Below are 25798 nucleotides of genomic sequence, written 5' to 3'. Positions count from 1 at the left end.
ACACCTGTTGGCATTCTCACAAACAATCGCAACATTGTTTCAATAATATAAATAATTTTTCTAACAGCTCTGGTATATAAAGCTTTTTTGAGGTCTTGATCACAATTCATTCTGACCAAACGATATAATGTATGTGAGGCTCTTGATCATATCTTTGATCATGACACTGGTGAGAAGGAGAGTCCTTGTTAAACTTTGACACAAAGTAGTCTGTGATAAATAACAATAATATGTTTCATCTGAGTATTTGTTGTAGTCAAAATAATCCATACATTATGCTTTTTTTACTCAAAAACAAGTTGTATGAGCTCAGGTCAATGAGTCCTACAGGCCATAAATAGCAAATAGAAGTTCAAAACTTGTAATGTTCACAAGAACTTAAGTTGATAAAAAGATCTAACACAACATTAGGTGATAATATATGTATTATTATGGATTTATAATCAGCTATAATGGGGCAGTCATTTTGGACTGGGAACACAGAATAAATTAACATGAAACGAACACAACAGGAGGGTTAAACTTGAAATATTTCTGACATCCAGAATATACCAGATGGCAATGTGAAATACACATGCTTCTGGAGTAGCTTTTCTAATATTATTACGTAACTGTCTCCAACTCCAACACAGTTGTTATCAAGCTTGGTTTTGAATGTTAGTGAGAAACAGGGTAGACATTTGTAATGTATATTGTGGTGTCAATGTTTTAGGACACATGTTTTAGATGAACTACAAATCATATAATTCCCTTGCGTAGTCTGTCATACATATATCCGTGTTTATTATTATAATTGAACAATTCTCCATTCAACTAGCAAATTGCGTCGTTCCAGTTCCAATTTTCTGCTTGCCTGCGAAAGCCTAATGATACCGTCACTGTACTAAACCATAGGTATTATTATTGATATTGCTCTGTGCTCTCAGACTCACGCTTTAACAGTAGAATAACTCATTTAGTTAATCCCCTAATTGAATTCTAGGTCAACAGACTATGGAACCACGTATGAGAAACTTGATGAAAAGGTCGGGCCAAAAACCATACTAAGCTACTTGTACGTGAGTCCGAATAACAAACGAAAGGTACGTCCTCATACATGTACCTTACCATAACCATATCTGTCATGTCCTTAAAACTCTTAACAATAGTAGAATTATCAAGTTTAATCATTACGAACATGAATGGATAATAATAATAATCTTTGCTAAATGTTGTGATTTATAAAACACATACATACATGCCTGTTAGATTTTGGAGCTAATATCAATCTTATTCATACTCTCTTGTGCGGCAGCATTTTTATTTGAATTACTACTAACATCATCTCCGTTTATATAAAATGGTTTGCACCCTCAGAATATACAGCAGACCTAATAGACAGCACACCTAATGCCTTTTGGATGCTGTCATAGCAGGAGGATAACTCTCCCTCCTCATCTCCTGACCTGTCCTCTCTCATCTCAGATCATGTTACTGACCGACCCTGAGGTGGAGAGCAGCCTGCTCATTAGCTTTGACGAGGGCGCATCCTATCAGAGGTACCACTTAGCCTTCGACATCCTCAGCCTCCTCTTCCACCCCGAGCAGGAGGACTGGATCCTGGCTTACAGCCACGACCAGAAGGTAAGAGACTCCTGTCAATTAGAACTGAGGAGTGAGGAGGGGCGAGAAAGCACATACACAAATTGATTGATTGTGCCAAGGGTCTTGTTAATGTCAGTGAGTCTATTGACTTTAACAAGATGTTTACTTCAATGGTAGCTGTGTGCTCTACATGTATGCTTGTTCTTGTTCTTGCATTAGCATTACCTTCTCCCAGAGGGGAAAGCACCAATTTCTATTTTTACATACATTGAGTTGTTTGCTGTATTGTACAGTGCAATAGTACTGTAGAAAATGATTGTATTGTAAAATAGTATGTGTGATGTGCTCTCAGATGATGTAGAAGTCTTATCATTATGAATTAGGCTGAACTCTAAAAAGAGTTGCCTGTTATAACAGGATGGATGACATGTCTTTCGAGAGCTTGGATAACAGCCCTACTCTGCTAAAAGAGGGAGCTCAATAGCATAATGCAAAGGGATTATACTGATGGTTAAGTGTGTCGCTGTCAATTAGGAACAAATCCTATGGAGGTAGAGAGGTACCACTGGGAGAAGCTGATCCAAACGAGCCTGTCATAATAGAAACTCTTTGAAAGTGTATTTCAAATATAAAGTACTATTTTCAAATCTTCTTCAAAGCTTCAACTGTACAGCACTCAACAAAAACATTCAAACAAAGTGCTCTAAATTGCAAAAAGGGGGAAAAAACATGTCAATATAATTAACATTTTGTATGGGCCTCCATTCGACTTACATGACAGTCCCTAAAATAGAGGGAAAGAGAATTCTCCAGGTCTGACATTTTCTTCATTTTAACTCTTAGTTTGAACTCTGGAATATTATTACATGTTTTCTCTTCAGATTTTCTCAAACTCTTGGATGTTCTTTTCTTTCAGCTCTACGTCTCTGTTGAATTTGGAAGACGATGGCAGCTCGTACATGACAGTGTGGTCCCCAACAGATTTTACTGGTGAGAGTATAAATCAGTCTTTTCCACCATCTTTGGACACATTCTTCAAGTAGTAGTACTAAAATTTCATTAAAAGTACCATTCCTTCCTCTACTGACAGTATTCTGAACTGATAGCCTATCAGAATTGTCGTATTGCATTTAGTCTTCTGCCGGTACCTGAGTTGAACTCAATACATGGCATATAGTATGTACAATTATGGTCCTGATGAACACATGAATAGTTTAAATAGATATTCTTACACTCTTTTATTAAGGTCCAACAGTTGTGCTTAAGAAATACTGTATTTAGTACTTGTCACTAATCTACATTATTTGCCATGACATACAGTAGCTTAATGCAGTAGTCCCTGTTGCCAGATAACGATACTATGAATATGTGTAATCACAAAATAATTTATATTTAAAAGGGGGCAAGGGAGATCAATACTTATTGGGTGATCGGGCAGCTTTTAACATTTTGATAAATAATGCCATTAGGACAACGTCATCTCTTAAAGTGGAAGAGTCAATTAAAATACATGAATTAGGTCATATTTCACATTTACTAATATTGGGCCAAAACTTGACTAAAACTTTTTTCACAAACTGTATCACTTGGGAACAAATGATGATCAAGTGCTTTTTAGCCCAAGACAGGAGCCAAAGAAAGATACAGTGGAAGCAATGTATCATCGAAGTAAAGTCATTATTGGTCTCTTGTTCTGAACAGTTCATATATTTGCCCTAAGTTTTCCTGATGGAGTTGATACCAGAGTAGAGCTGGATGCAATATTGAGTAACACATTAGCTTTTTAATTAGTTACAGGTATACGATGAATTGATACCAGTTTGCATGGAGGATTCTGTACAGGTTGTACTGTATGGATTATTTAGAAAATTGTTGCTTTCAATTCCATTCATCAAATGTAAAAAAAATTAACAGAGTGTTATCCAATTGGTAGTTATAGTCTTGTTCCACATCGCTGCAACTCCCGTACGGACTCGAGAGAGGTGAAGGTTGAGAGCCGTCTGTCCTCCGAAACACAACCCAGCCAAGCCGCACTGCTTCTTGACACAATGCCCGCTTAACCCGGAAGCCAGCTGCACCAATGTGTCGGAGGAAACACTGTACACCTGGCGACCTTGTCAGCGTGCATTGCGCCCGACAGGAGTCGCTAGTGCGCGATGGGACAAGAACATCCCTGCTGGCCAAACCCTCCCATAACCCGGATGACGGGCCAATTGTGCGCCGCCCCATGGGTCTCCCGGTCACGGCCGGCTGCGACAGACCCTGGACTCAAAGCAGGATCTCTTGTGGCACAGCTAGTACCACTCGGGAGGCCCTCCTTTTTATATTATTGATGAAATGTTTGATTTAGAGGTTTACTTTAGATGGCTTGGGTTTAATCTATTCTATATTTCTTTGTTGTTTAGAACTTCTATGATCCTGCTATTATTGCCATCAATTATAAAACTGTCCTCTCTGAGGCAAACAAAGGTGTACACCCTCCTACCAAACATATATCTGTTTTGTTTGTGGTATGAATATTACATTCAGGTAGGGCATGCATATTTCAGCAAGGAGAAAATACAGCTCATATCTTCAGTTCATTTAACTTTTCATATGTTTTGCTGCTCCACATAACTGCAGTTTATCTACTGTTAACAGTAGACTCGCATTGGCAGATTTACACCATCAACCTGTTAACAAGCCTTATAGATCACACAATGCAAGCATGTAGTCCATACAGTCCATAGTGGTAGAGGAACATATAAGGAACCTGTTTAAGAACATGGGGCTGCTGTTCTCCAATAGAAGAGGATGAAGTATTTGACAGAAAGTCCATTAAAATAGATGGAGCAGCAAGGCAATTACAGAGTGCTGAGGGAAGCAGGATGGGACCTTTTTTATTATGGCTCAGACACTGACACAGTATAGAAAATGAGGAGAAACCCATTTTCTTCCACAATAGCTGCTATTTATACAACAAGTGGTCACTCTTGTCACTCCGCACTTAACCGCTGCCTCCCAGTTGAGGCTCTATTGAAAAAGGATGAAATGGCTCTGAGGCACCTTCCCTCTGAATTACCCCACAGGCCAAGTGATTGACAGGGCCATGTTTACGGGAAATTTTTGTTGTCGCTGTTATTTTTTTCAGCCATTTCAAGCAGCTAGGTTCCCTATTATAATTTAATTGAATCAAAATGGAAATCCCAAATATTGTCATCCGTCAAATGTCTTCCGACATGACTTTGTCCTCTCAAGGAAGCTGACGTTTTAATAGAAAGGTAGAACTAGCATGATTGAACAGAGGGGTTGACATTTGTAAATTAATATCTCTGTTCTGAGTTCTGTTTTTGATTAATTTCTCTGTATCTCACTTTTTATGACTGTGAAGTGCTGTTTTTGTTCACAGGATCCTTTTGGAATAGATGAGAACCAACAGAATGATTATTCATGTTTCCCGTACAGTTTGATGTCAGCGTGCCTTTCTTCATCTTGTTGAACTGATTATTTATTTAGGCACACCTATGCTCTTCAATGAACCGATCATATCTAGATCATGAGCTAAATGTACATGTCATTGATGAAAATGTTGATTCTATCATAAATTAACTGATACTATTATAAATCCAAACATAAGGTATTACCATATAATGCAAATATCTTATTTGAAAAAATGTTCTGAATTGCAATGTTCCTCAGTTGTCTCTCCTCTCCCCACAGGTCAAAACTGGGTTTGGACAAAGAACCAGGAATGATTCACTTGGAGACAAGTGTTTCTGACAGACGTGAGTCATCATCATATCTAGGACATCACATTCAGGGATTTTATTATTGGGAATCTAGGGATCATTTACACACACAAGTGACATCTTCCATCTGCGAAACAGCCTTTACAGGGGGCAAAATTGCAGAGACCTTACCTATAACCATCGTATTTCAAACAGACAGGAGGGAACTTAACACAAAATGAGTTTGGAATACGGCAGCATACATTTGCAGGTATTGTTTTCAGAAGGGAATAGAATACCAAAAAACAAAGCATAAAACCCGCTTATCTATATTTACACTTACACTTATCAAATTAAATCAAAATGTATTTGTCACATGCACCGAATACTTACAAGTCCTTAACCAACAATGCAGTTCAAGAAATAGAGGTAAGACAATATTTACAAATAAACTAAAGTAAAAAATAAAATATGAAGTAACATAATAAAATAACGAGGCTATATACAGGCGGTACCGGTACTGAGTCAATGTGTGGGGGTACAGGTTAGTTGAGGTAATTTGTACATATAGGTAGGGGTAAAGTGACTATGCATAGATAATAAACAGCAGTAGCAGCAGTATTTACTTACAAGGTGGTGCAAAGCCCTAAGCAGTCCTCTTTTATACAATAGTAGTCATCATGTTGAGAGGAAACTGATCTTCAAGTACACATAACTCTCACCCATGCAAATTGGAACTCTCACCCATGCAAATTGGCTGGATCTAGACACACTCACTACTTTACAATTAAGTTTATTAATTTACTAAGGGGCAGTTGGTCTGACTGGGCTCTTAAGTTGGATGGAGTGTTTAGAATTTGTAAGTCGCTCTGGATAAGAGCGTCTGCTAAATGACTTAAATGTAATGTAATGTCTGTTCCATAAGGGCTCCAGTGTTAATGTCTTGTCCCTGTGGAGAATGGCTCATTTGGCTAGAGCTAACACAGAGGGACACATTCAATCTCTGTTAATAGTGGAAATAGAAATTGGCCTCCCTGCTCTTCTGCTTTCTACTATCAATGACATTAAATGCTAGTCTCTGATTGAATAGTCACAGAGCACTTCTTTTCTCCTGTTACATTGTAGCAATTATTTAACTTCTGTTATAGGATCCCAGTATATAACATGTAAGCTGCAGAACTGCACAGAGGCCAACAAAGGCAGGCCTTTCCCTGGGTTTATCAGCCCGGATTCCCTGGTGGTTCAGGACCAGTATGTATTCATTCAGGTGGGAATTTCAAATGTTTCTGAGGTAATAAAAAGGCACTAAAACTGTTGTGTAAAATACTATCTTAATGTACAGTAACCTTGTAAGGAATAATGACCATAAATCAACAGAGAATGGTATAAAAACTTAAAACTAAGACTGTTACATAATTAGTAGTCTGTCAGCCCAATTTACAGTGATTTACTGTAATACTTTTGTTTCTCTAGGTACCAATGGGTGGCCGGCCTGTCCATTATGTGTCATACAAAAGAAATGCTTTCTTCCCCATGAAGCTGCCTAAGTACACATTTCCAAAGGTGGGTATTACTTGTATTACTACTATCCTGTTATGAATCCAGTGAGCAACAGTGTCTTACCCTTTTGAACAGTTTTGATATCACAACACTGATAAAAAATGTTGTTGCTTTTCCTGCTTTCCCAAGGCCAACTTTAATGAAATAATCAGAAAAACATTTCATAGAAAGTATATATACACAGAAAGAAAATATAATGCAACATGTAATGTGTTGGTCCCTTGTTTCATGAGCTAAAATAAAAAATCCCAGGAATGTTCCATACGCACAAAAAGCGTTTTTCTCAAAAATGTGGTGCTCAAATTTGGTTACATCCGTTAGTGAGCATTTCTCCTTTGCCCAGATAATCCATCCACCTGACAGGTGTGGCAAATCAAGAAGCTGAATGAACAGCATGATCATCACACAGATGCACCTTGTGCTGGGGACAATAAAAAGCCACTCTAAAATGTGCACACAACACAACGCTACAGATGTTTTGAGGGAACGTGCAATTGGCATGCTGACTGCAGAAATGTCCAGAAATGTCCACCAGAGTTGTTGCCAGAGAATTGAATGTTCGTTTCTCTACCATAAGCCACCTCTAACATCATAAAAAAATAAAATCATCATGTCCAACCAGCCTTACAACCACAGACCATGTGTATGGCGTCGTGTCGGTGAGCGGTTTGCTGATGTCAACGTTGTGAACAGAGTGCCCCATAGGGCGGTGCGGTTATTGAATGTGCAGGCATAAGCTATAGACAGTGAACTCAGTTGCGTTTTATCCATGGTAATTTCAATGAAACATGAGGCCCGTTGTCGTGCCATTCATCTGCCGCTATCACCTCATGTTTCAGCATGATGATGGACGGCCCCATGTCGCAAGGATATGTACACAATTCCTGGAAGATGATAATGTCCGTGTTCTTCCATGGCCTGCATACTCACCAGACATGCCACCCATTGAGCATGTTTGGGTAGTCTGGATCGACGTGTAAGACACACAGGGTGTTGCAGTTCCCACCAATATCCAGCAACTTCGAACAGCCATTGAAGAGGAGTGGGACAACATTCCACAAGGCCACAATCAACAGCCTGATCTATGTGAAGGAGATGTGTTGTGCTGCATGAGGCAAATGGTGGTCACACCAGATACTGACTGATTTTCTCATCCACGCCCCTACCTGTTTTTTAAGGTATCTGTGACCAGCAGATGCATATCTGTATTCCCAGTCATGTGAAATCCATGGATTAGTGCCTAATTAATTAATTTAAATGATTTCCTTATATGAACTTTTAACTCATTCAAATCTTTTAAATGGTTGCATGTTGTATTTATATTTTCGCTTTATTTTCTTAGTACAAAACATTAAGAACATAGACTGACCAGGTGAAAGCAATGATCCCTTACTGATGTCACTTGTTAAATCCATTTCAATCAGTGAAAATTAAGGGTAGGGTTGGGGAGAATTGAAGGACCATGAATGTAATAAGAAACCTTAGGTGCTGACTTAAGGCCTGTAGCAACCACTATATATAATAGAAAATAGCCTTACACCATACATGAGTAATACTAATAAACGGCTAATCGCTAACAGTCATAACAAAAAGCTCATGCATTCTAATGCTAACGGTAATGCTGATGCTAGCGGGAGCGCGAGTTAGCTAACAACTAGCTAACAACTCAACACACAGTAATTATGCACAATAGACCAAAAAACGTAGCTCCACATAATATGACAAGATGCACGCACAATAAACATCAGACATACAGGTATCCAGTCCACAGGAGGAAAAGTTCAGCAGGAGGGAAACTGTGGAAGAGCTCATCAGATTAGGGAAAGCCTGTTTCTGACCACACAGCATGCTGAGGTCATAGACTAACTGAATCTGAAGTCCTGGGAACCAAGGCTATTGATAGGCTGAACGAGATGTGGTGATACGTTTTTAGCGTGACCTTGACCAATAAGAAATTAACAAAACTGGGGGTCGTCTGAATAGGAGATTAAGTTGACCGACTAGAACTAATTTGAAGGGACGGCTATAATCAGCCGATTGAAACTGACCATTTTAACATTCAGTGTAGATGAAGGGGAGGAGACAGATTAAAATAGGATTTTTAAGCCTTGAGACAATTGAGATATGGATTGTGAATGTGTGCCATTTGGAGGGTGAATGCGCAAGACAAAATATTGACGTGCCTTTTAAAGGGGTATGGTAGTAGGTGCCAGATGCACCGGTTTGTGTCAAGAACTGCAACACTGCTGGGTTTTTCACACACATCAGTTTCCTGTGTGTTTCAAGAATGGTCCACCACCCAAAGGACATCCAGCCAACTTGACACAACTGTGGGAAGCATTGGAGTCAACATGGGCCAATATCCCTGTGGAACACTTTCAACACCTCCATGCTCCGACGAATTGAGGCTGTTCAGAGGGCAAAAGGGGGGTTGCAACTCAATACTAGGAGGATTTTCCTAATGTTTAGTATACTCAGTGTGTATAGAGAGAGAGAGAGAGAGAGAGAGAGAGAGAGAGAGAGAGAGAGAGAGAGAGAGAGAGAGAGAGAGAGAGAGAGAGAGAGAGAGAGAGAGAGAGAGAGAGAGAACATCAGTCAAAAGTTTGGACACACCTACTCATTCAAGGGTTTTTCTTTATTTTTACTATTTTCTACATTGTATAATATTACTGAAGACATCAAAACTAAGAAATAACACATGTGGAGTCATGTAGTAAACAAATATATTTTAGATTCTTCAAAAAGTAGCCACCTTTTGCCTTGATGACAGCTTTGCACACTCTTGGCATTCCCTCAACCAGTTTTGAAGGAGTTCCCACATATTCTGAGCACTTGTTGGCTGCTTGTCCTTCCCTCTGCAGTCCAACTCATCCCAAACCATCTCAATTGGAGGTTGACTGATTGTGGAAGGCAGGTCATCTGATGCAGCACTCCATCACTCTCCTTCTTGGTCAAATAGTCATTACTCAGTTTGGCCGGCGGCCAGCTCTAGGAAGAGCCTTGGTGGTTCCAAACTTCTTCCATTTAAGAACGATGGAGGCCACTGTATTCTTGGGGACCTTCAATGCTGCAGAAATGTTTTGGTACCCTTCCCCAGATCTGTGCCTCGACACAATCCTGTCTCGGAGCTCTACGGACAATTCCTTCGATCTCATGGCTTGGTTTTTGCTCTGACATGCATTGTCAACTGTGGGACCTTACATAGACAGCTGTGTGCCTTTCCAAATCATGTCCAATCAAATGAATTTACCACAGGTGGACCACAGGTGGACTCATCTCAAGGATGGTCAATGGAAACAGGATGCACCTGAGCTCAATTTCAAGTCTCATAGCAAAGGGTCTGAATACTTATGTAAATAAGGTATTTCTGTTTTTTTTCTGTCTAAAAACCTGTTTTCGCTTTGTCATGTTGAAAATGTAGTGGTAATATTTCATTCAGTACAGAAATGTGCAGGTGGCTTAACTTACCCTGTCCCGCAGCTCAACTTACCCCGTAACTAGGGTAAGTTGTGCCAAGAGACCACTTTTTTTGGACAAGCTATGTTTTCAAAACTGTAATGTTCACATGAATTCTGATTATTTCCAGCGATACATAACATCCTGAAATATACAGTACCAGTCAAAAGTTTGTCTACATTGGAATATTGAAGACATCAAAACTATGACATAACACATACGGAATCATGTAGTAACCAAAAAGTGTTAAATAAATCAAAATATATGTTATATTTGAGATTCTTCTAAGTAGCCACCTTTTGCCTTGATGACAGATTTGCACACTCTTGGCATTCTCTCAACCAGCTTCATGAGGTAGTCACCTGGAATGCATTTCAATTAACAGTTGTGCCTTGTTAAAAGTTCATTTGTGGAATTTATTTAGTTCTTAATGCGTTTGAGCCAATCAGTTGTGTTGTGACAAGGTAACGGTGGTATACACAAGACATCCCTATTTGGTAAAAGACCAAGTCCATAGAACAGCTCAAATAAGGAAAGAGAAATGACAGTCCATCACTTTAAGACATGAAGGTCTGTCAATACGGAACATTTCAAGAACTTTGAAAGTTTCTTTAAGTGCAGTCCAAAAACCATCAGGCGCTGTGATGAAACTGACTTTTATGAGGACTGCCACAGGAAAGGAAGACCCAGTTACCTCTGCTGCAGAGGATACGTTCATTAGAGTTATCTGCATCTGAGATTACAGCCCAAATAAATGCTTCACAGAGTTCAAGTAACAGACACATCTCAACATAAACTGTTCAGAGAAGACTGCGTGAATGAGGCCTTCATGGTCGATTTGCTGCAACAAAAAAAACTACTAAAGGACACCAATAATAATAAGAGACTTGCTTGGGCCAAGAAACACGAGCAATTGACATTAGACCGGTGGAAATCTGTCCTTTGAGATTTTTGGTTCCACAGAGTAGGTGAATGGATGATCTCTGCATGTGTGGTTCCCACCGTGAAGCATGGAGGAGGAGGAGGTGTGATGGTGTGGGGGTGCTTTGCTGGTGACACTGTCAGTGATTTATTTAGAATTCAAGGCATACTTAACCGGTATGGCTCCCACAGCATTCTGCAGCGATACGCCATCCAATCTAGTTTGACCGAGAATGAGAGTGATGGAGTGCTCCATCAGATGACTTGGCCACCACAATCACCCAAACTCAACCCTATTGAGATGGTTTGGGATGAGTTGGACCACGGAGTGAAGGAAAAGCATCCAACAAGTGCTCAACATATGTGGGAACTCCTTCAAGACGTATACTGTATACTGTACGTATACATTTTTATTTATTTTATTTCACCTTTATTTAACCAGGTAGGCAAGTTGAGAATCAAATCAAATGTATTTATATAGCCCTTCTTACATCAGCTGATATCTCAAAGTGCTGTACAGAAACCCAGCCTAAAACCCCAAACAGCAAGCAATGCAGGTTTAGAAGCACGGTGGCTAGGAAAAACTCTCTAGAAAGGCCAAAACCTAGGAAGAAACCTAGAGAGGAACCAGGCTATGAGGGGTGGCCAGTCCTCTTCTAGCTGTGCCGGGTGGAGATTATAACAGAACATGGCTAAGATGTTCAAATGTTCATAAATGACCAGCAAAGTCAAATGATAATAATCACAGTAGTTGTCGAGGGTGCAACAAGTCAGCACATCAGGAGTAAATGTCAGTTGACTTTTCATAGCCGTTCATTAAGAGTATCTCTACCGCTCCTGCTGTCTCTAGAGAGTTGAAAACAGCAGGTCTGGGACAGGTAGCATGTCCGGTGAACAGGTCAGGGTTCCATAGCCGCAGGCAGAACAGTTGAAACTGGAGCAGCAGCACGGCCAGGTGGACTGGGGACAGCAAGGAGTCATCATGCCAGGTAGTCCTGAGGCATGGTCCTAGGGCTCAGGTCCTCCGAGAGAGAAAAAGCAAGATAGAGAGAAAGAGAGAATTAGAGAGAGCATACTTAAATTCACACAGGACACCGGATAAGACGGGAGAAGTACTCCAGATATAACAGACTGACCCTAGCCACCTGACACATAAACTACTGCAGCATAAATACTGGAGGCTGAGACAGGAGGGGTCAGGAGACACTGTGGCCCCATCCGATGATACCCCCGGACAGGGCCAAACAGGCAGGATATAACCCCACCCACTTTGCCAAAGCACAGCCCCCACACCACTAGAGGGATATCTTCAACCACCAACTTACCATCCTGAGACAAGGCCGAGTATAGCCCACAAAGATCTCTGCCACGGCACAACCCAAGGGGGGGCGCCAACCCAGACAGGAAGATCATGTCAGTGACTCAACCCACTCAAGTGACGCACCCCTCCTAGGGATGGCATGGAAGAGCACCAGTAAGCCAGTGACTCAGCACCTGTAATAAATTTAGAGGCAGAGAATCCCAGTGGAGAGAGGGGAACCGCCCAGGCAGAGACAGCAACGGTGGTTCGTTGCTCCAGAGACTTTCCGTTCACCTTCACACTCCTGGGCCAGACTACACTCAATCATATGACCCACTGAAGAGATGAGTCTTCAGTAAAGACTTAAAGGTTGAGACCGAGTCTGCGTATTTCACATGGGTAGGCAGACCATTCCATAAAAATTGAGTTCTATAGGAGAAAGCCCTGCCTCCAGCTGTTTGCTTTGAAATTCTAGGGACAATTAGGAGGCCTGCGTCTTGTGACCGTAGCGTACGTGTAGGTATGTACGGCAGAACCAAATCGGAAAGATAGGTAGGAGCAAGCCCATGTAATGCTTTGTATGTTAGCAGTAAAACCTTGAAATCAGCCCTTGCCTTAACAGGAAGCCAGTGTAGGGAGGCTAGCACTGGAGTAATATGATACCATTTTTTAGTTCTAGTCAGGATTCTAGCAGCCGTATTTAGCACTAACTGAAGTTTAAATAGTGCTTTATCCGGGTAGCCGGAAAGTAGAGCATTGTAGTCTAACCTAGAAGTAACAAAGCATGGATACATTTTTTTGAGCAGTGTACAACAACACAGAGTTACACATGGAGTAAAACAAACATACATTAAATAATACAGTAGAAAAATAAGTCTATATACAATGTGAGCAAATGAGGTGAGATAAGGGAGGTAAAGGCAAAAAAAGGCCATGGTGGCGAAGTAAATACAATATAGCAAGTAAAACACTGGAATGGTAGATTTGCAGTGGAAGAATGTGCAAAGTAGAAATAGAAATAATGGGGTGCAAAAATAGATAAATACAGTCGGGGAAGAGGTCGTTGATTGGGCTAAATTATAGATGGGCTATGTACAGGTGCAGTAATCTGTGAGCTGCTCTGACAGCTGGTGCTTAAAGCTAGTGAGGGAGATAAGTGTTTCCAGTTTCAGAGATTTTTGTAGTTTGTTCCAGTCATTGGCAGCAGAGAACTGGAAGGAGAGGTGGCCAAAGGAGGAATTGGCTTTGGGGGTGACCAGAGAGATATACCTGCTGGAGCGCGTGCTACAGGTAGGTGCTGCTATGGTGACCAGCGAGCTGAGATAAGGGGGGACATTACCTAGCAGGGTCTTGAAGATGACCTGGAGCCAGTGGGTTTGGTGACGAGTATGAAGCGAGGGCCAGCCAACGGGAGCGTACAGGTCGCAGTGGTGGGTAGTATATGGGGCTTTGGTGACAAAACGGATGGCACTGTGATAGACTGCATCCAATTTATTGAGTAGGGAATTGGAGGCTATTTTGTAAATGACAACGCCAAAGTCGAGGATCGGTAGGATGGTCAGTTTTACGAGGGTATGTTTGGCAGCATGAGTGAAGGATGCTTTGTTGCGAAATAGGAAGCCAATTCTAAATCTAACTTTGGATTGGAGATGTTTGATGTGAGTCTGGAAGGAGAGTTTACAGTCTAACCAGACACCTAGGTACATATACATATACGTATGTATACTCCTTCTTATGTATATACTGTATTGTATTCTATACTACACCATTGACTGTTAAACAGCCATCTCCAGCACATCAGAGGCTGCTGCCTATAGACATAGATTAGGAATCACTGGCCACTTTAAGGAAATTTAACACTCGCCACTTTAATAATGTATCTTGCATTACTCATCTCATATGTGTAAACTGTACTCTATACTATTCTACGGTATCTTAGTCACTTTAATTGTTTGTAAATATTGCATCACTCAATCAATCAATCAATCAATGAAATGTATTTATAAAGCCCTTTTTACATCAGCCAATGTCACAAAGTGTTGTACAGAAATCCAGCCTAAAACCCCAAACAGCAAGCAATGCAGATGTAGAAGCACAGTGGCTAGGAAAAACTTCCTAGAAAGGCCAGAACCTAGGAAGAAACCTAGAGAAGAACCAGGCTCTGAGGAGTGGCCAGTCTGGCTGTGCCGGCTGGAGATTATAACAGAACATGGCTAATCACCCATCTCATTTAAACTCAGCAAAAAAAGAAACAACCCTTTTTCAGGACCCTGTCTTTCAAAGATGATTCGTAAAAATCCAAATAACTTCACAGATCTTCATTGTAAAGGGTTTAAACACTGTTTCCCTTGCTTGTTCAATGAACCATAAACAATTAATGAACATGCACCTGTGGAACGATCGCTAAAACACTAACAGCTTACAGACAGTAGGCAATTAACGTCACAGTTATGAAAACTTAGGACACTAAAGAGGCCTTTCTACTGACTCTGAAAAACACCAAAAGAAAGATGCCCAGGGTCCCTGCTCATCTGCGTGAACGTGGCTTAGACATGCTGCAAGGAGGCATGAGGACTGCAGATGTGGCCAGGGCAATAAATTGCAATGTCCGTACTGTGAGACACCTAAGACAGTGCTACAGGAAGACAGGACGGACAGCTGATCGTCCTCACAGTGGCAGACCATGTGTAACAACACCTGCACAGGATCGGTACATCCGAACATCACACCTGCGGGACAGGTACAGGATGGCAACAACAACTGCCCGAGTTACACCAGGAACGCACAATCCCTCCATCAGTGCTCAGACTGTCCGCAATAGGCTGAGAGAGGCTGGACTCAGGGCTTGTAGACCTGTTGTAAGGCAGGTCCTCACCCGACATCACCGGCAACAACATCGCCTATGGGCACAAACCCACCGTTGCTGGACCAGACAGGACTGGCAAAAAGTGCTCTTCACTGACGAGTCATGGTTTAGTCTCACCAGGGGTGATGGTCAGATTCGCATTTATCGTCGAAGGAATGAGTGTTACACCGAGGCCTGTTCTCTGGAGCGGGATTGATTTGGAAGTGGAGGGTCCGTCTTGGTCTGGGGCGGTGTGTCACAGCATCATCGGACTGAGCTTGTTGTCGTTGCAGGCAGTCATTGCAATGCCACCAGCCATACTGCTCGTTCTGAGCGTGATTTCCTGCAGGACAGGAATGTCAGTGTTCTACCATTGCCAGCGAAGAGCCCGGATCTCAATCCCATTGAGCACATCTAGGACCTGTTGGATCGGAGGGTGAGGGCTAGGGCCGTTCCCCCAAGAAATGTCTTTGAACTTACGGATGCCTTGGTGGAATAGTGGGGTAACATCTCACAGCAAGAACTGGCAAATCTGGTGCAGTCCATGAGGAGGAGATGCACTGCAGTACTTAATGCAGCTGGTGGCCACACCAGATTTTGACTGTTACTTTTGATTTTGACCCCCCCTTTGTTCAGGGACACATTATTCCATTTCTGTTAGTCACATGTCTGTGGAACTTGTTCAGTTTATGTCTCAGTTGTTGAATCTTGTTATGTTCATACAAATATTTACACATGTTAAGTTTGCTGAAAATAAATGCAGTTGACAGTGAGAGGACGTTTCTTTTTTTGCTGAGTTTATATATACTGTACTCTATACTATGCCACTGTTTCTTAGTCCAATTCCACTCTGACATATACAGTGGGGAGAACAAGTATTTGATACACTGACGATTTTGCAGGTTTTCCTACTTACAAAGCATGTAGAGGTCTGTAATTTTTATCATAGGTACACTTCAACTGTGAGAGAAGGAATCTAAAACAAAAATCCAGAAAATCACATTGTATGATTTTTAAGTAATTAATTTGCATTTTATTGCATGACATAAGTATTTGATACATCAGAAAAGCAGAACTGAATATTTGGTACAGAAACCTTAGTTTGCAATTACAGAGATCATACGTTTCCTGTAGTTCTTGACCAGGTTTGCACACACTGCAGCAGGGATTTTGGCCCACTCCTCCATACAGACCTTCTCCAGATCCTTCAGGTTTCGGGGCTGTCGCTGGGCAATACGGACTTTCGGCTCCCTCCAAAGATTTTCTATTGGGTTCAGGTCTGGAGACTGGCTAGGCCACTCCAGGACCTTGAGATGCTTCTTACGGAGCCACTCCTTAGTTGCCCTGGCTGTGTGTTTCGGGTCGTTGTCATGCTGGAAGACCCAGCCACGACCCATCTTCAATGCTCTTACTGAGGGAAGGAGGTTGTTGGTCAAGATCTCGCGATACATGGCCCCATCCATCCTCCCCTCAATACGGTGCAGTCGTCCTGTCCCCTTTGCAGAAAAGCATCCCCAAAGAATGATGTTTCCACCTCCATGCTTCACGGTTGGGATGGTGTTCTTGGGGTTGTACTCATCCTTCTAGTCCTCCAAACACGGCGAGTGGAGTTTAGAGCAAAAAGCTCTATTTTTGTCTCATCAGACCACATGACCTTCTCCCATTCCTCCTCTGGATCATCCAGATGGTCATTGGCAAACTTCAGACGGGCCTGGACATGCGCTGGCTTGAGCAGGGGGACCTTGCGTGCGCTGCAGGATTTTAATCCATGACGGCGTAGTGTGTTATTAATGGTTTTCTTTGAGACTGTGGTCCCAGCTCTCTTCAGGTCATTGACCAGGTCCTGCCGTGTAGTTCTGGGCTGATCCCTCACATTCCTCATGATCATTGATGCCCCACGAGGTGAGATCTTGCATGGAGCCCCAGACCGAGGGTGATTGACCGTCATCTTGAACTTCTTCCATTTTCTAATAATTGTGCCAACAGGTGTTGCCTTCTCACCAAGCTGCTTGCCTATTGTCCTGTAGCCCATCCCAGCCTTGTACAGGTCTACAATTTATCCCTGATGTCCTTACACAGCTCTCTGGTCTTGGCCATTGTGGAGAGGTTGGAGTCTGTTTGATTGAGTGTGTGGACAGGTGTCTTTTATACAGGTAACGAGTTCAAACAGGTGCAGTTAATACAGGTAATGAGTGGAGAACAGGAGGACTTCTTAAAGAAAAACTAACAGGTCTGTGAGAGCCGGAATTCTTACTGGTTGGTAGGTGATCAAATACTTATGTCATGCAATAAAATGCAAATTAATTACTTAAAAATCATACAATGTGATTTTCTGGATTTTTGTCTTAGATTCCGTCTCTCACAGTTGAAGTGTACCTATGATAAAAATGACAGACCTCTACATGCTTTGTAAGTAGGAAAATCTGCAAAATCGGCAGTGTATCAAATACTTGTTCTCCCCACTGTATGTATGTATATTCTTAATCTATGTTTTTTGTGGTATATGTTGTGAAACTGTTAGATATTACTTTTTAGATATTACTGCACTGTCAGAGCTAGAAGCACAAGCATTTCGCTACACCCGCAATAACATCTGCTAAACATGTGTATTTGACAAATAAAATTGATTTGATTTGATTGATTTGATATGTGGGAACTCCTTCAAGACGATTGGAAAAGCATTCTTCATGAAACTGGTTGAGAGAATGCCAAGAGTTTGCAAAGCTGTCATCAAGGCAAAGGATGGCTACTTTGAAGAATCTCAAATATAAAATATATTTTTTATTTGTTTCACACTTTTTTGGTTACTACATGATTACATATGTGTTATTTCATAGTTTTGATGTCTACACTATTATTCTACAATGTAGAAAATAGTACAAATAAATAAAAAGCCTTGAATGAGTAGGTGTGTCAACCTTTGACAGGTACTGTATGTAGAGACTGCATGTTTGTTAATATAAAAAAAATGGCTTAACTTGCCCCACTCTCCCCTACAGTTGTGTGCAGAATTACGCCACTGGACACTAACGGGAATTCAACGTAAAAAAAACAACAAAAAAACATGTCGTTTGATTTAAGTTAAAACTTGGGTGAAAAAAAGACAAACATCACAGAAATTCCCTTAAGTTGATGAATTTTTGCAAATCCGATCAGTTTTCAACGTTGATTCAAAATCATCACATTGCATTTTCTAAATGAAATAACATGGAAACAACGTTAATTCAACCCGTTTGTGGTCATTGGGTTCCACTGCAGTCCTGAAACAAAATCCCTAAGGAAAATAATGTTTGTATTGTATGGTATAGGATCCTAACTAATAATTCATTTCCAGGACTTGCAGATAATCAGTACAGATGATAACCAGGTGGTGGCAGCAGTGCAGGATTGGCACCAGAATGACTCCTACAACTTGTACATGTCAGAGGCCCGCGGTCTCTTCTTCACTCTGGCCCTGGAGAACGTAGTGAGCAGTGGGGGACCAGAGGGCAACGTTATGATAGACCTCTATGAGGTATGTAGCAACGGCTTAGTTAGAGTGCCATCCCTGTTTGTATGCACACTACCACTTCTGACAAGAGGTCTCAACCTTTATGGCACAGATGGTACTGGAGTGCCCTTGCCTTGTAACAGCTGGGCATCTTTTTGAAGCATCGATCCCGGCTGTTCCCCCTTATTTCATATGTTAGTAACTTAAGCGAACACATACTGTACATCAATCATGAAGACCTGCCATATCCAAGTATGCAGCGTTATTAGAATATATTAGCATACATTTACTCATACAATATCAGATCGTTATAATCTACATCTATGAAGTGTAGAGTTTTGTTAGCCATTAACTAGCAGGTCCATGCGTAACCAAGATGATCTCATTTTATAAGGTACAGTATGTATCATTGTTACGTTAGCACATTTCCAGGTCTACACACAATAATTCTTGATTCACTTCTACTATATTAACTTCAGCTACTGTAGAACCTGCACCCATATCTGTCTTCACTGACCGCTAGGTATAGCGCTACTGACGACCCTACAAAGCAATGCCTACCCGCACATGTAATCAGCACTGATTACCTTCATCCTGAACTAGCAGTAAAAGCTACTCATGTAATTACGTTAATACAACCATACAGCCTAGATAGCTATCAGCAACGATTACTCTCATTGCTCATTGTCTCCATTAAAACCAGAATACGTGTTGAAGCTCACAGGACCAAACACACTGACTGTGAACCCTTTTTGTAAAGGCACTCTGAATATGTATAGGAAATGGCTTATCCAGTAATGCTACGAAAAGGTCATAGACATTTCTTGATACAGAATGTGTGCACTCTGCATTGAGGAGCAGGATGTACTGGAGTGAGTGCTGTGTGAGTGCAGTGCATGCATCTCCGTTTGTAAATACAAAGAAATAGAAATGTCTTTGGGCTCCGCCATATGTTGTTTTCACTCTGCAGAGACCCACAGATGGTCCAAAGTAGTGCTCCCTGTCAGAAATGCTATCGCGTTCCACCTCAAAACTAAGGCTTCAGCTTTACTTATGTTTGAATCATTTACAGTTGTAGCTTTTGACCCTCAATATTTTTTTCATGTCTCTGTTTCTCACGTGTTCCTAGGTAGCAGGGATAAAAGGGTTGTTCTTGTCAAATAAAGTTGTCGAGAACGAAGTGAAAACATTTATCACTTACAATAAGGGGCGAGACTGGCGTCTTCTACATGCTCCTACCACTGATCTGAGCGGTACCAGACTCTACTGTGTACAGGTGAGTCTGCATTTGCAAGTGAGCAATATCTGAAAACGTGTAACAGTTGTGGTCTATAAACCACCTTATGTCTTTTTGTTTTGGTATTTTTTAGCCCTATTGTTCATTGCACCTGCATCTCCATGTGTCTGACAACCCGTACACGTCTGGAAACATAGTCAGCAAAGAATCAGCTCCAGGAATTATAGTGGCATCAGGTAAGCACTATTTGATAACTTTAGTTTTCTTTTTTTTAGCAATGCCCACAAGGACCTCTGCTCTCCCTCAGAGGGGTATAGAACAAAGCAGGATCAATTACTTAGCCAGCTAACTTTGATAAACAACCAGAAATAACTATAGATTTTCTTGTTCATTAAGAAAGATAAACTTAGATATGTATTTTAGGTTATTGAGTCAATTTGACCATGCCAATTTCAAGGTTATCTTTCCAATTTTTTAAAATGTATTTCCAAATAATTAGGCAAGTTAACTGGCTAACTCCTTGATCCTGCTTTGTAGTATAGCCCTATGGTTCCCAATTTGCAGTTTTTATACAACTCTTGCACTTTGCTATTTTTCCACTGTTAAAGACCCCTGTTATCTTGCTGGCATTCTGCCTTAAAACCATTTGGTCAGATCTGTTTGCATTGTGAAATTGATCACAGTATGCCTGCACATCTATACTCACAGATGGTTGACAAAAACAGATATTGAAGAAAAGATTGGAATGTCTGAATGTCTCAGTAAATACTCACTTTTCAGGAGAGCTGTAGCCTGATGCAGTGTGTATGCATCTTTATTTTGATTTAATTGTTCATTAAATATTTTGTAATGTGGGATGAGAAAGCATAAAATGAAAGTTCATAATTGTTCAATGTGTTTACACTGTAACTATGCTATACCTTCTACATCAAGGTACCATTGGGCCTGAGCTGACCGCCAATAATGTCAGCATTTTCATCACCTCAGATGCTGGCAACACTTGGAGAGAGGTACTGTGATTGAAAGAGACAGGCGCCACTGAAGTGTGACACAAAATCAAGACGACAGACACATAGAAGAAAAGATCAATCGGCTTATGACTCAATCATTTGGAGGAGGGAGCAATCTCTGAATGAATGATGCATGATATAGATTGACATTACCCTTGATCACACGCCATGGGCAGTTATTATTATTTTCCTATACAGCTTCTTAGGAGCGGTTTTTATTTGATGAGCCCTCTTTAAAAAAATGTATATATGATATGTTGCATGTGCTATGTTGCTGTGTTTCATGTGCTATGTAGCTGTGTTGCATGATATAGTAGAATAGCAGTATAGTCATGAAATATTATGGTATATTACTCATCAAAAGTGTACATGAAGGTTATGTACATCTCTGACCTCTGTGAAAATGTGATGAAATCCTGTCCCTGTTTGTAGGTATTTGAGGAGGAGTATAGCATCCTCTTTCTTAACCAGGGCGGTGCCCTAGTGGCCATTCGACACACACCTCTCCCCATCAGACACATTTGGTATTGTTTCCTTTAACATTCAACTTCGTGCACACTGTTAAATTATCAACATTGATTTACGTTTGTCTATTTAAATGTTTTATGGACTGTATTATGTACAGATGTTGGATCTTAATTTGAGCCAGTTTACTACAGCAGGAAAATAATCCTGCAGCAACATGAAATGTGAATTATTATGTGGATTGTACTGAACTGACATTTTTTGTAGGGATTGATACATTTTCCGTAAGGGAATATCAAGTCAGAAATGTTTAAATGGAAATTACAAACTTCAGAAGCCTTTTTAAACCTCAAATACACTGCATTGCAGAAATGTTCTCCTGCAACAGGGTGATCAAATGAATTACAGTATAATCTATGCACTACAGTATAATTCTATGCACAGTGAGGGATCCACATGTATGAGAGACAACATGTTGTTTCTCCATCCAGGTTGAGTTTTGATGAGGGAAGACACTGGAAGAAATTCAGCTTTACCTCCTCTCCTCTCTATGTAGACGGAGTCTTAGGAGAGCCAGGGGAGGACACCCTCATCATGACGTAAGAATCAAAACAAATGCCATATGGATATAGTATGTATTATGCAATGCACTGAAAGTTTATTGGATGCTTAGAGAAGAAAAAAAGTTTGTTTCTATTTTCTCTTTGTAATCACAAACATCCCTTGTGCCCAGCTCCTTTTTTACTTGCACTTCTACAGTCGTGGCCAAAAGTTTTGAGAATGACGCAAATATACATTTTCACAAAGTCTGCTACCTCAGTTTGTATGATGGCAATTTGCATATACTCCAGAATGTTATGAAGAGTGATCAGATGAATTGCAATTAATTGCAAAGTCCCTCTTTGCCATGCAAATTAACTGAATCCCCAAAAAACATTTCCACTGCATTTCAGCCCTGCCAAAAAAGGACTAGCTGACATCATGTCAGTGATTCTCTCGTTAACACAGGTGTGAGTGTTGACGAGGACAAGGCTGGAGATCACTCTGTCATGCTTATTGAGTTCGAATAACAGACTGGAAGCTTCAAAAGAAGGGTGGTGCATGGAATCATTGTTCTTCCTCTGTCAATCATGGTTACCTGCAAGGAAACACGTGCCGTCATCATTGCTTTGCATAAAAAGGGCTTCACAGGCAAGGATATTGCTGCCAATAAGATTGCACCTATATCAACCATTTATCGGATCATCAAGAACTTCAAGGAGAGCGGTTCAATTGTTGTGAAGAAGGCTTCAAGGCGCCCAAGAAAGTCCAGCAAGCGCCAGGACTGTCTCCTAAAGTTGATTCAGCTGCAGGATCGGGGCACCACCAGTACAGAGCTTGCTCAGGAATGGCAGCAGGCAGGTGTGAATGCATCTGCATGCACAGTGAGGCAAAGACTTTTGGAGGATGGCCTGGTGTCAAGAAGGGCAGCAAAGAAGCCACTTCTCTCCAGGAAAAACATCAGGGACAGACTGATATTCTGCAAAAGGTACAGGGATTGGACTGCTGAGGACTGGGGTAAAGTCAATTTCTCTGATGAATCCCCTTTCCGATTGTTTGGGGCATCCGGAAAAAAGCTTCTCCGGAGAAGACAAGTTGAGCGCTACCATCAGTCCCGTGTCTTGCCAACAGTATAGCATCCTAAGACCATTCATGTGTGGGGTTGCATCTCAGCCAAGGGATTGGGCTCACTCACAATTTTCCTAAGAGCACAGCCATGAATAAAGAATGGTACCAACACATCCTCCGAGAGCAACTTCTCCCAACCATCCAGGAACAGTTTGGTGACGAACAATGCCTTTCCCATTGAGAACTTGTGGTCAATCCTCAAGAGGCGGGTGGACAAACAAAACCCCACAAATTCTGACAACCTCCAAGCATTGATTATGCAAGAATGGGCTGCCATCAGTCAGGATGTGGCCCAGAAGTTAATTGACAGCATGCCAGGGCGGATTGCAGAGGTCTTGAAAAAGAAGGGTCAACACTGCAAATATTGACTCTTTGCATCAACTTCATGTACTTGTCAATAAAAGCCTTTGACACATATTAAATGCTTGTAATTATACTTCAGTATTCCATAGTAACATCTGACAAAAAATATCTAAAGACACTGAAGCAGCAAACTTTGTGAAAATTAATATTTGTGTCATTCTCCCAACTTTTGGCCATGACTGTATGCTAAAAAATAGTTTTTTGCTAATAACCCTTTTTTCCTCCCTTTTTTCTCATGCCTGACTTTTTGTGTTTGCAGAATATTTGGCCATTTCAGCCATCGTTCTGAATGGCAGCTCGTCAAGATTGACTTCAGGCCCATCTTCAACAGAAGGTGCACCACAGACGACTATCAGACATGGCAGTTACACAATGACGTAAGAGCAACCATTTTGATACATTTATAATGGCTTTGGGGACCTTGGTTCGATGGAATACATCTGCTCAAGCTTATTCTTCTACATGGATACAATGAAGATAAACATGTCCTATCTCACCCAATAGTCTATCTCAAATTTGTCTGAATATTATGGCTATTTTCTGTGTATTAACTTCCAGATAACAAAGTATAAGTTATACACATTTTCATGTACTGTAATGAATTTTTTAACTCCATCAATCAGTGTCTTTCCTTTGAAGCCGTTAAATAAAAAATAAAGTAAATTCTGAAATGTTTTAGTTAATTATTCAAATAATGCATTATTTCTCACAGGGTAAAGTCTGCATCATGGGAGTGAAGAGAATCTTCCAGAATCTGAAGCCCGACGCCAGATGTGTCAAAACCAAAGATCAGTACATCTCCCATATGTCAGACTCCTGTCCATGCACTGAGGCTGACTTTGAGTGGTGAGGAGCCTACTGCCTGCTACTGTCGCTTATTTAACATTCAATTCAATTCACTACAGTCTTTATTAATCCTTTTAGCTGCAATTTAAAAAGGCGCCATTGGAGCACAATAACACAATTGCAGACTGTTTGTAACCATTTATCTCCATTGTGAAGGAGAAGTTTCACAACCTTCATCATACATTTCTGTGATCTGTTGGGTCTGTCCAGGTACATTTTTGTAGTAGGGACACTCCCCATAAGAACGCTCTTCTGGTTTTGCTGGATGGAATCGTGAAAGATCGTTAGGTGCTGCTAGTTGCATGGCTGGGTTGTTCGAGGGTGCAAGCATCAGGTTTATGGGGTTGTCCACATTTCCAGCACCGTTGTTTATCCTTTATCCATTTAACGATCTGTCCTGTGTTGAACTTCCTGAACTCTGGACATGAGTTGAGATTTTGTTATGTGTTGTCACAGTGATGAGAGAATAGCTAGGGTTTGGAAGGGGTCTTGGCTTGAGCAGGCTCCTAGGAGCTTGGATATTCACTGATGTTAAGGATTGAAGCGGCTCTCTCCTTTGGTCTAGTGGAGGCACGTTGGTCATTCTTAACTGTCACATTGGTAGAGGGCCACATCTCTGCTTGATATATGCTTAGCCTTGGACTTCTTCTGGATCCTGGCTGTCAAGTCAGGTAAAGCGTACATTTGGCCTGTCCGACACCGTGGTCAAAACTGTACTCCACAAATTAATCTCGGTAGTCCTGTGGCATCTTGCTCAAGAGCGGGTTGACATGGGAAACAAATCTGAGCTCGTAGCTGTTCTGAGTCACTCTCTCTTCCGCTCTCAAAATGGGGCAACGATGACTTTGAGATGCTGTATAATGAGGCAATTAGCTGTTTCATACCAGGTCGTGGGGCAGGTTGCGGAACCATGCTGGAGCGGGGTGAGTAACCAGTTGCTGGTCCAGGGTACCATGGATAGACAGGGAGAAGTGGAGGTGAGTCAACGTAGGCTCAACTTTCCTCAAGGTTGCTGTCTCGCTGTGCAACCTGTGGTGCCTGTTCTGCCTGAGGTGCCTGTGCTGCCTGTGGTGCCTGTTCTGCCTGTGGGAAAGGCACAAAGGTGTCACAAGGTGTGCGGAGGGACCCGTCAGATAGTGCTGGGGAGGTGCTCCTGGAGGTATCATCATCTTCCTCTTCATCGTTAAGGAAAGATGTGGTGAGCTTGAATAGCTCCAGCTCATTCTCTATTTTATTTATGCTTTCTCCTGTAGCCGCAGATTTTGTTCCCTTTCCTGCTGAGCTTTTCTGGCCTGGGAGTCTAAACCTTCACAATCCATGTCGGCACTGTAATTTTCATCCAGCTG

At 41.3% G+C, this 25798-nt stretch overlaps 1 protein-coding gene across 1 annotated transcript in view; it reads left to right on the top strand.

The window, feature by feature from the left end:
• Nucleotides 1-25798, top strand: part of LOC139562083 (VPS10 domain-containing receptor SorCS1-like) — a 57352-nt gene that overhangs the window by 11299 nt on the left and 20255 nt on the right. Inside the window, exons 3-16 of the mRNA XM_071379405.1 lie at nucleotides 983-1082; nucleotides 1465-1623; nucleotides 2501-2574; nucleotides 5284-5348; nucleotides 6440-6558; nucleotides 6765-6854; nucleotides 18708-18887; nucleotides 19993-20139; nucleotides 20234-20336; nucleotides 21034-21110; nucleotides 21543-21634; nucleotides 22067-22174; nucleotides 23866-23983; nucleotides 24319-24452. Coding sequence (XP_071235506.1) covers nucleotides 983-1082; nucleotides 1465-1623; nucleotides 2501-2574; nucleotides 5284-5348; nucleotides 6440-6558; nucleotides 6765-6854; nucleotides 18708-18887; nucleotides 19993-20139; nucleotides 20234-20336; nucleotides 21034-21110; nucleotides 21543-21634; nucleotides 22067-22174; nucleotides 23866-23983; nucleotides 24319-24452 — 1566 coding nt within the window. The remainder of the gene's footprint in view (nucleotides 1-982; nucleotides 1083-1464; nucleotides 1624-2500; nucleotides 2575-5283; nucleotides 5349-6439; nucleotides 6559-6764; nucleotides 6855-18707; nucleotides 18888-19992; nucleotides 20140-20233; nucleotides 20337-21033; nucleotides 21111-21542; nucleotides 21635-22066; nucleotides 22175-23865; nucleotides 23984-24318; nucleotides 24453-25798) is intronic.

The sequence above is a fragment of the Salvelinus alpinus genome, chromosome 32 (genome assembly GCF_045679555.1).
Source record: "Salvelinus alpinus chromosome 32, SLU_Salpinus.1, whole genome shotgun sequence".
NCBI classification, from domain to species: domain Eukaryota; kingdom Metazoa; phylum Chordata; class Actinopteri; order Salmoniformes; family Salmonidae; genus Salvelinus; species Salvelinus alpinus.
The sequence above is the reverse complement of the archived record's forward strand: the minus strand, read 5'-3'. Positions and strand labels throughout refer to the sequence as shown.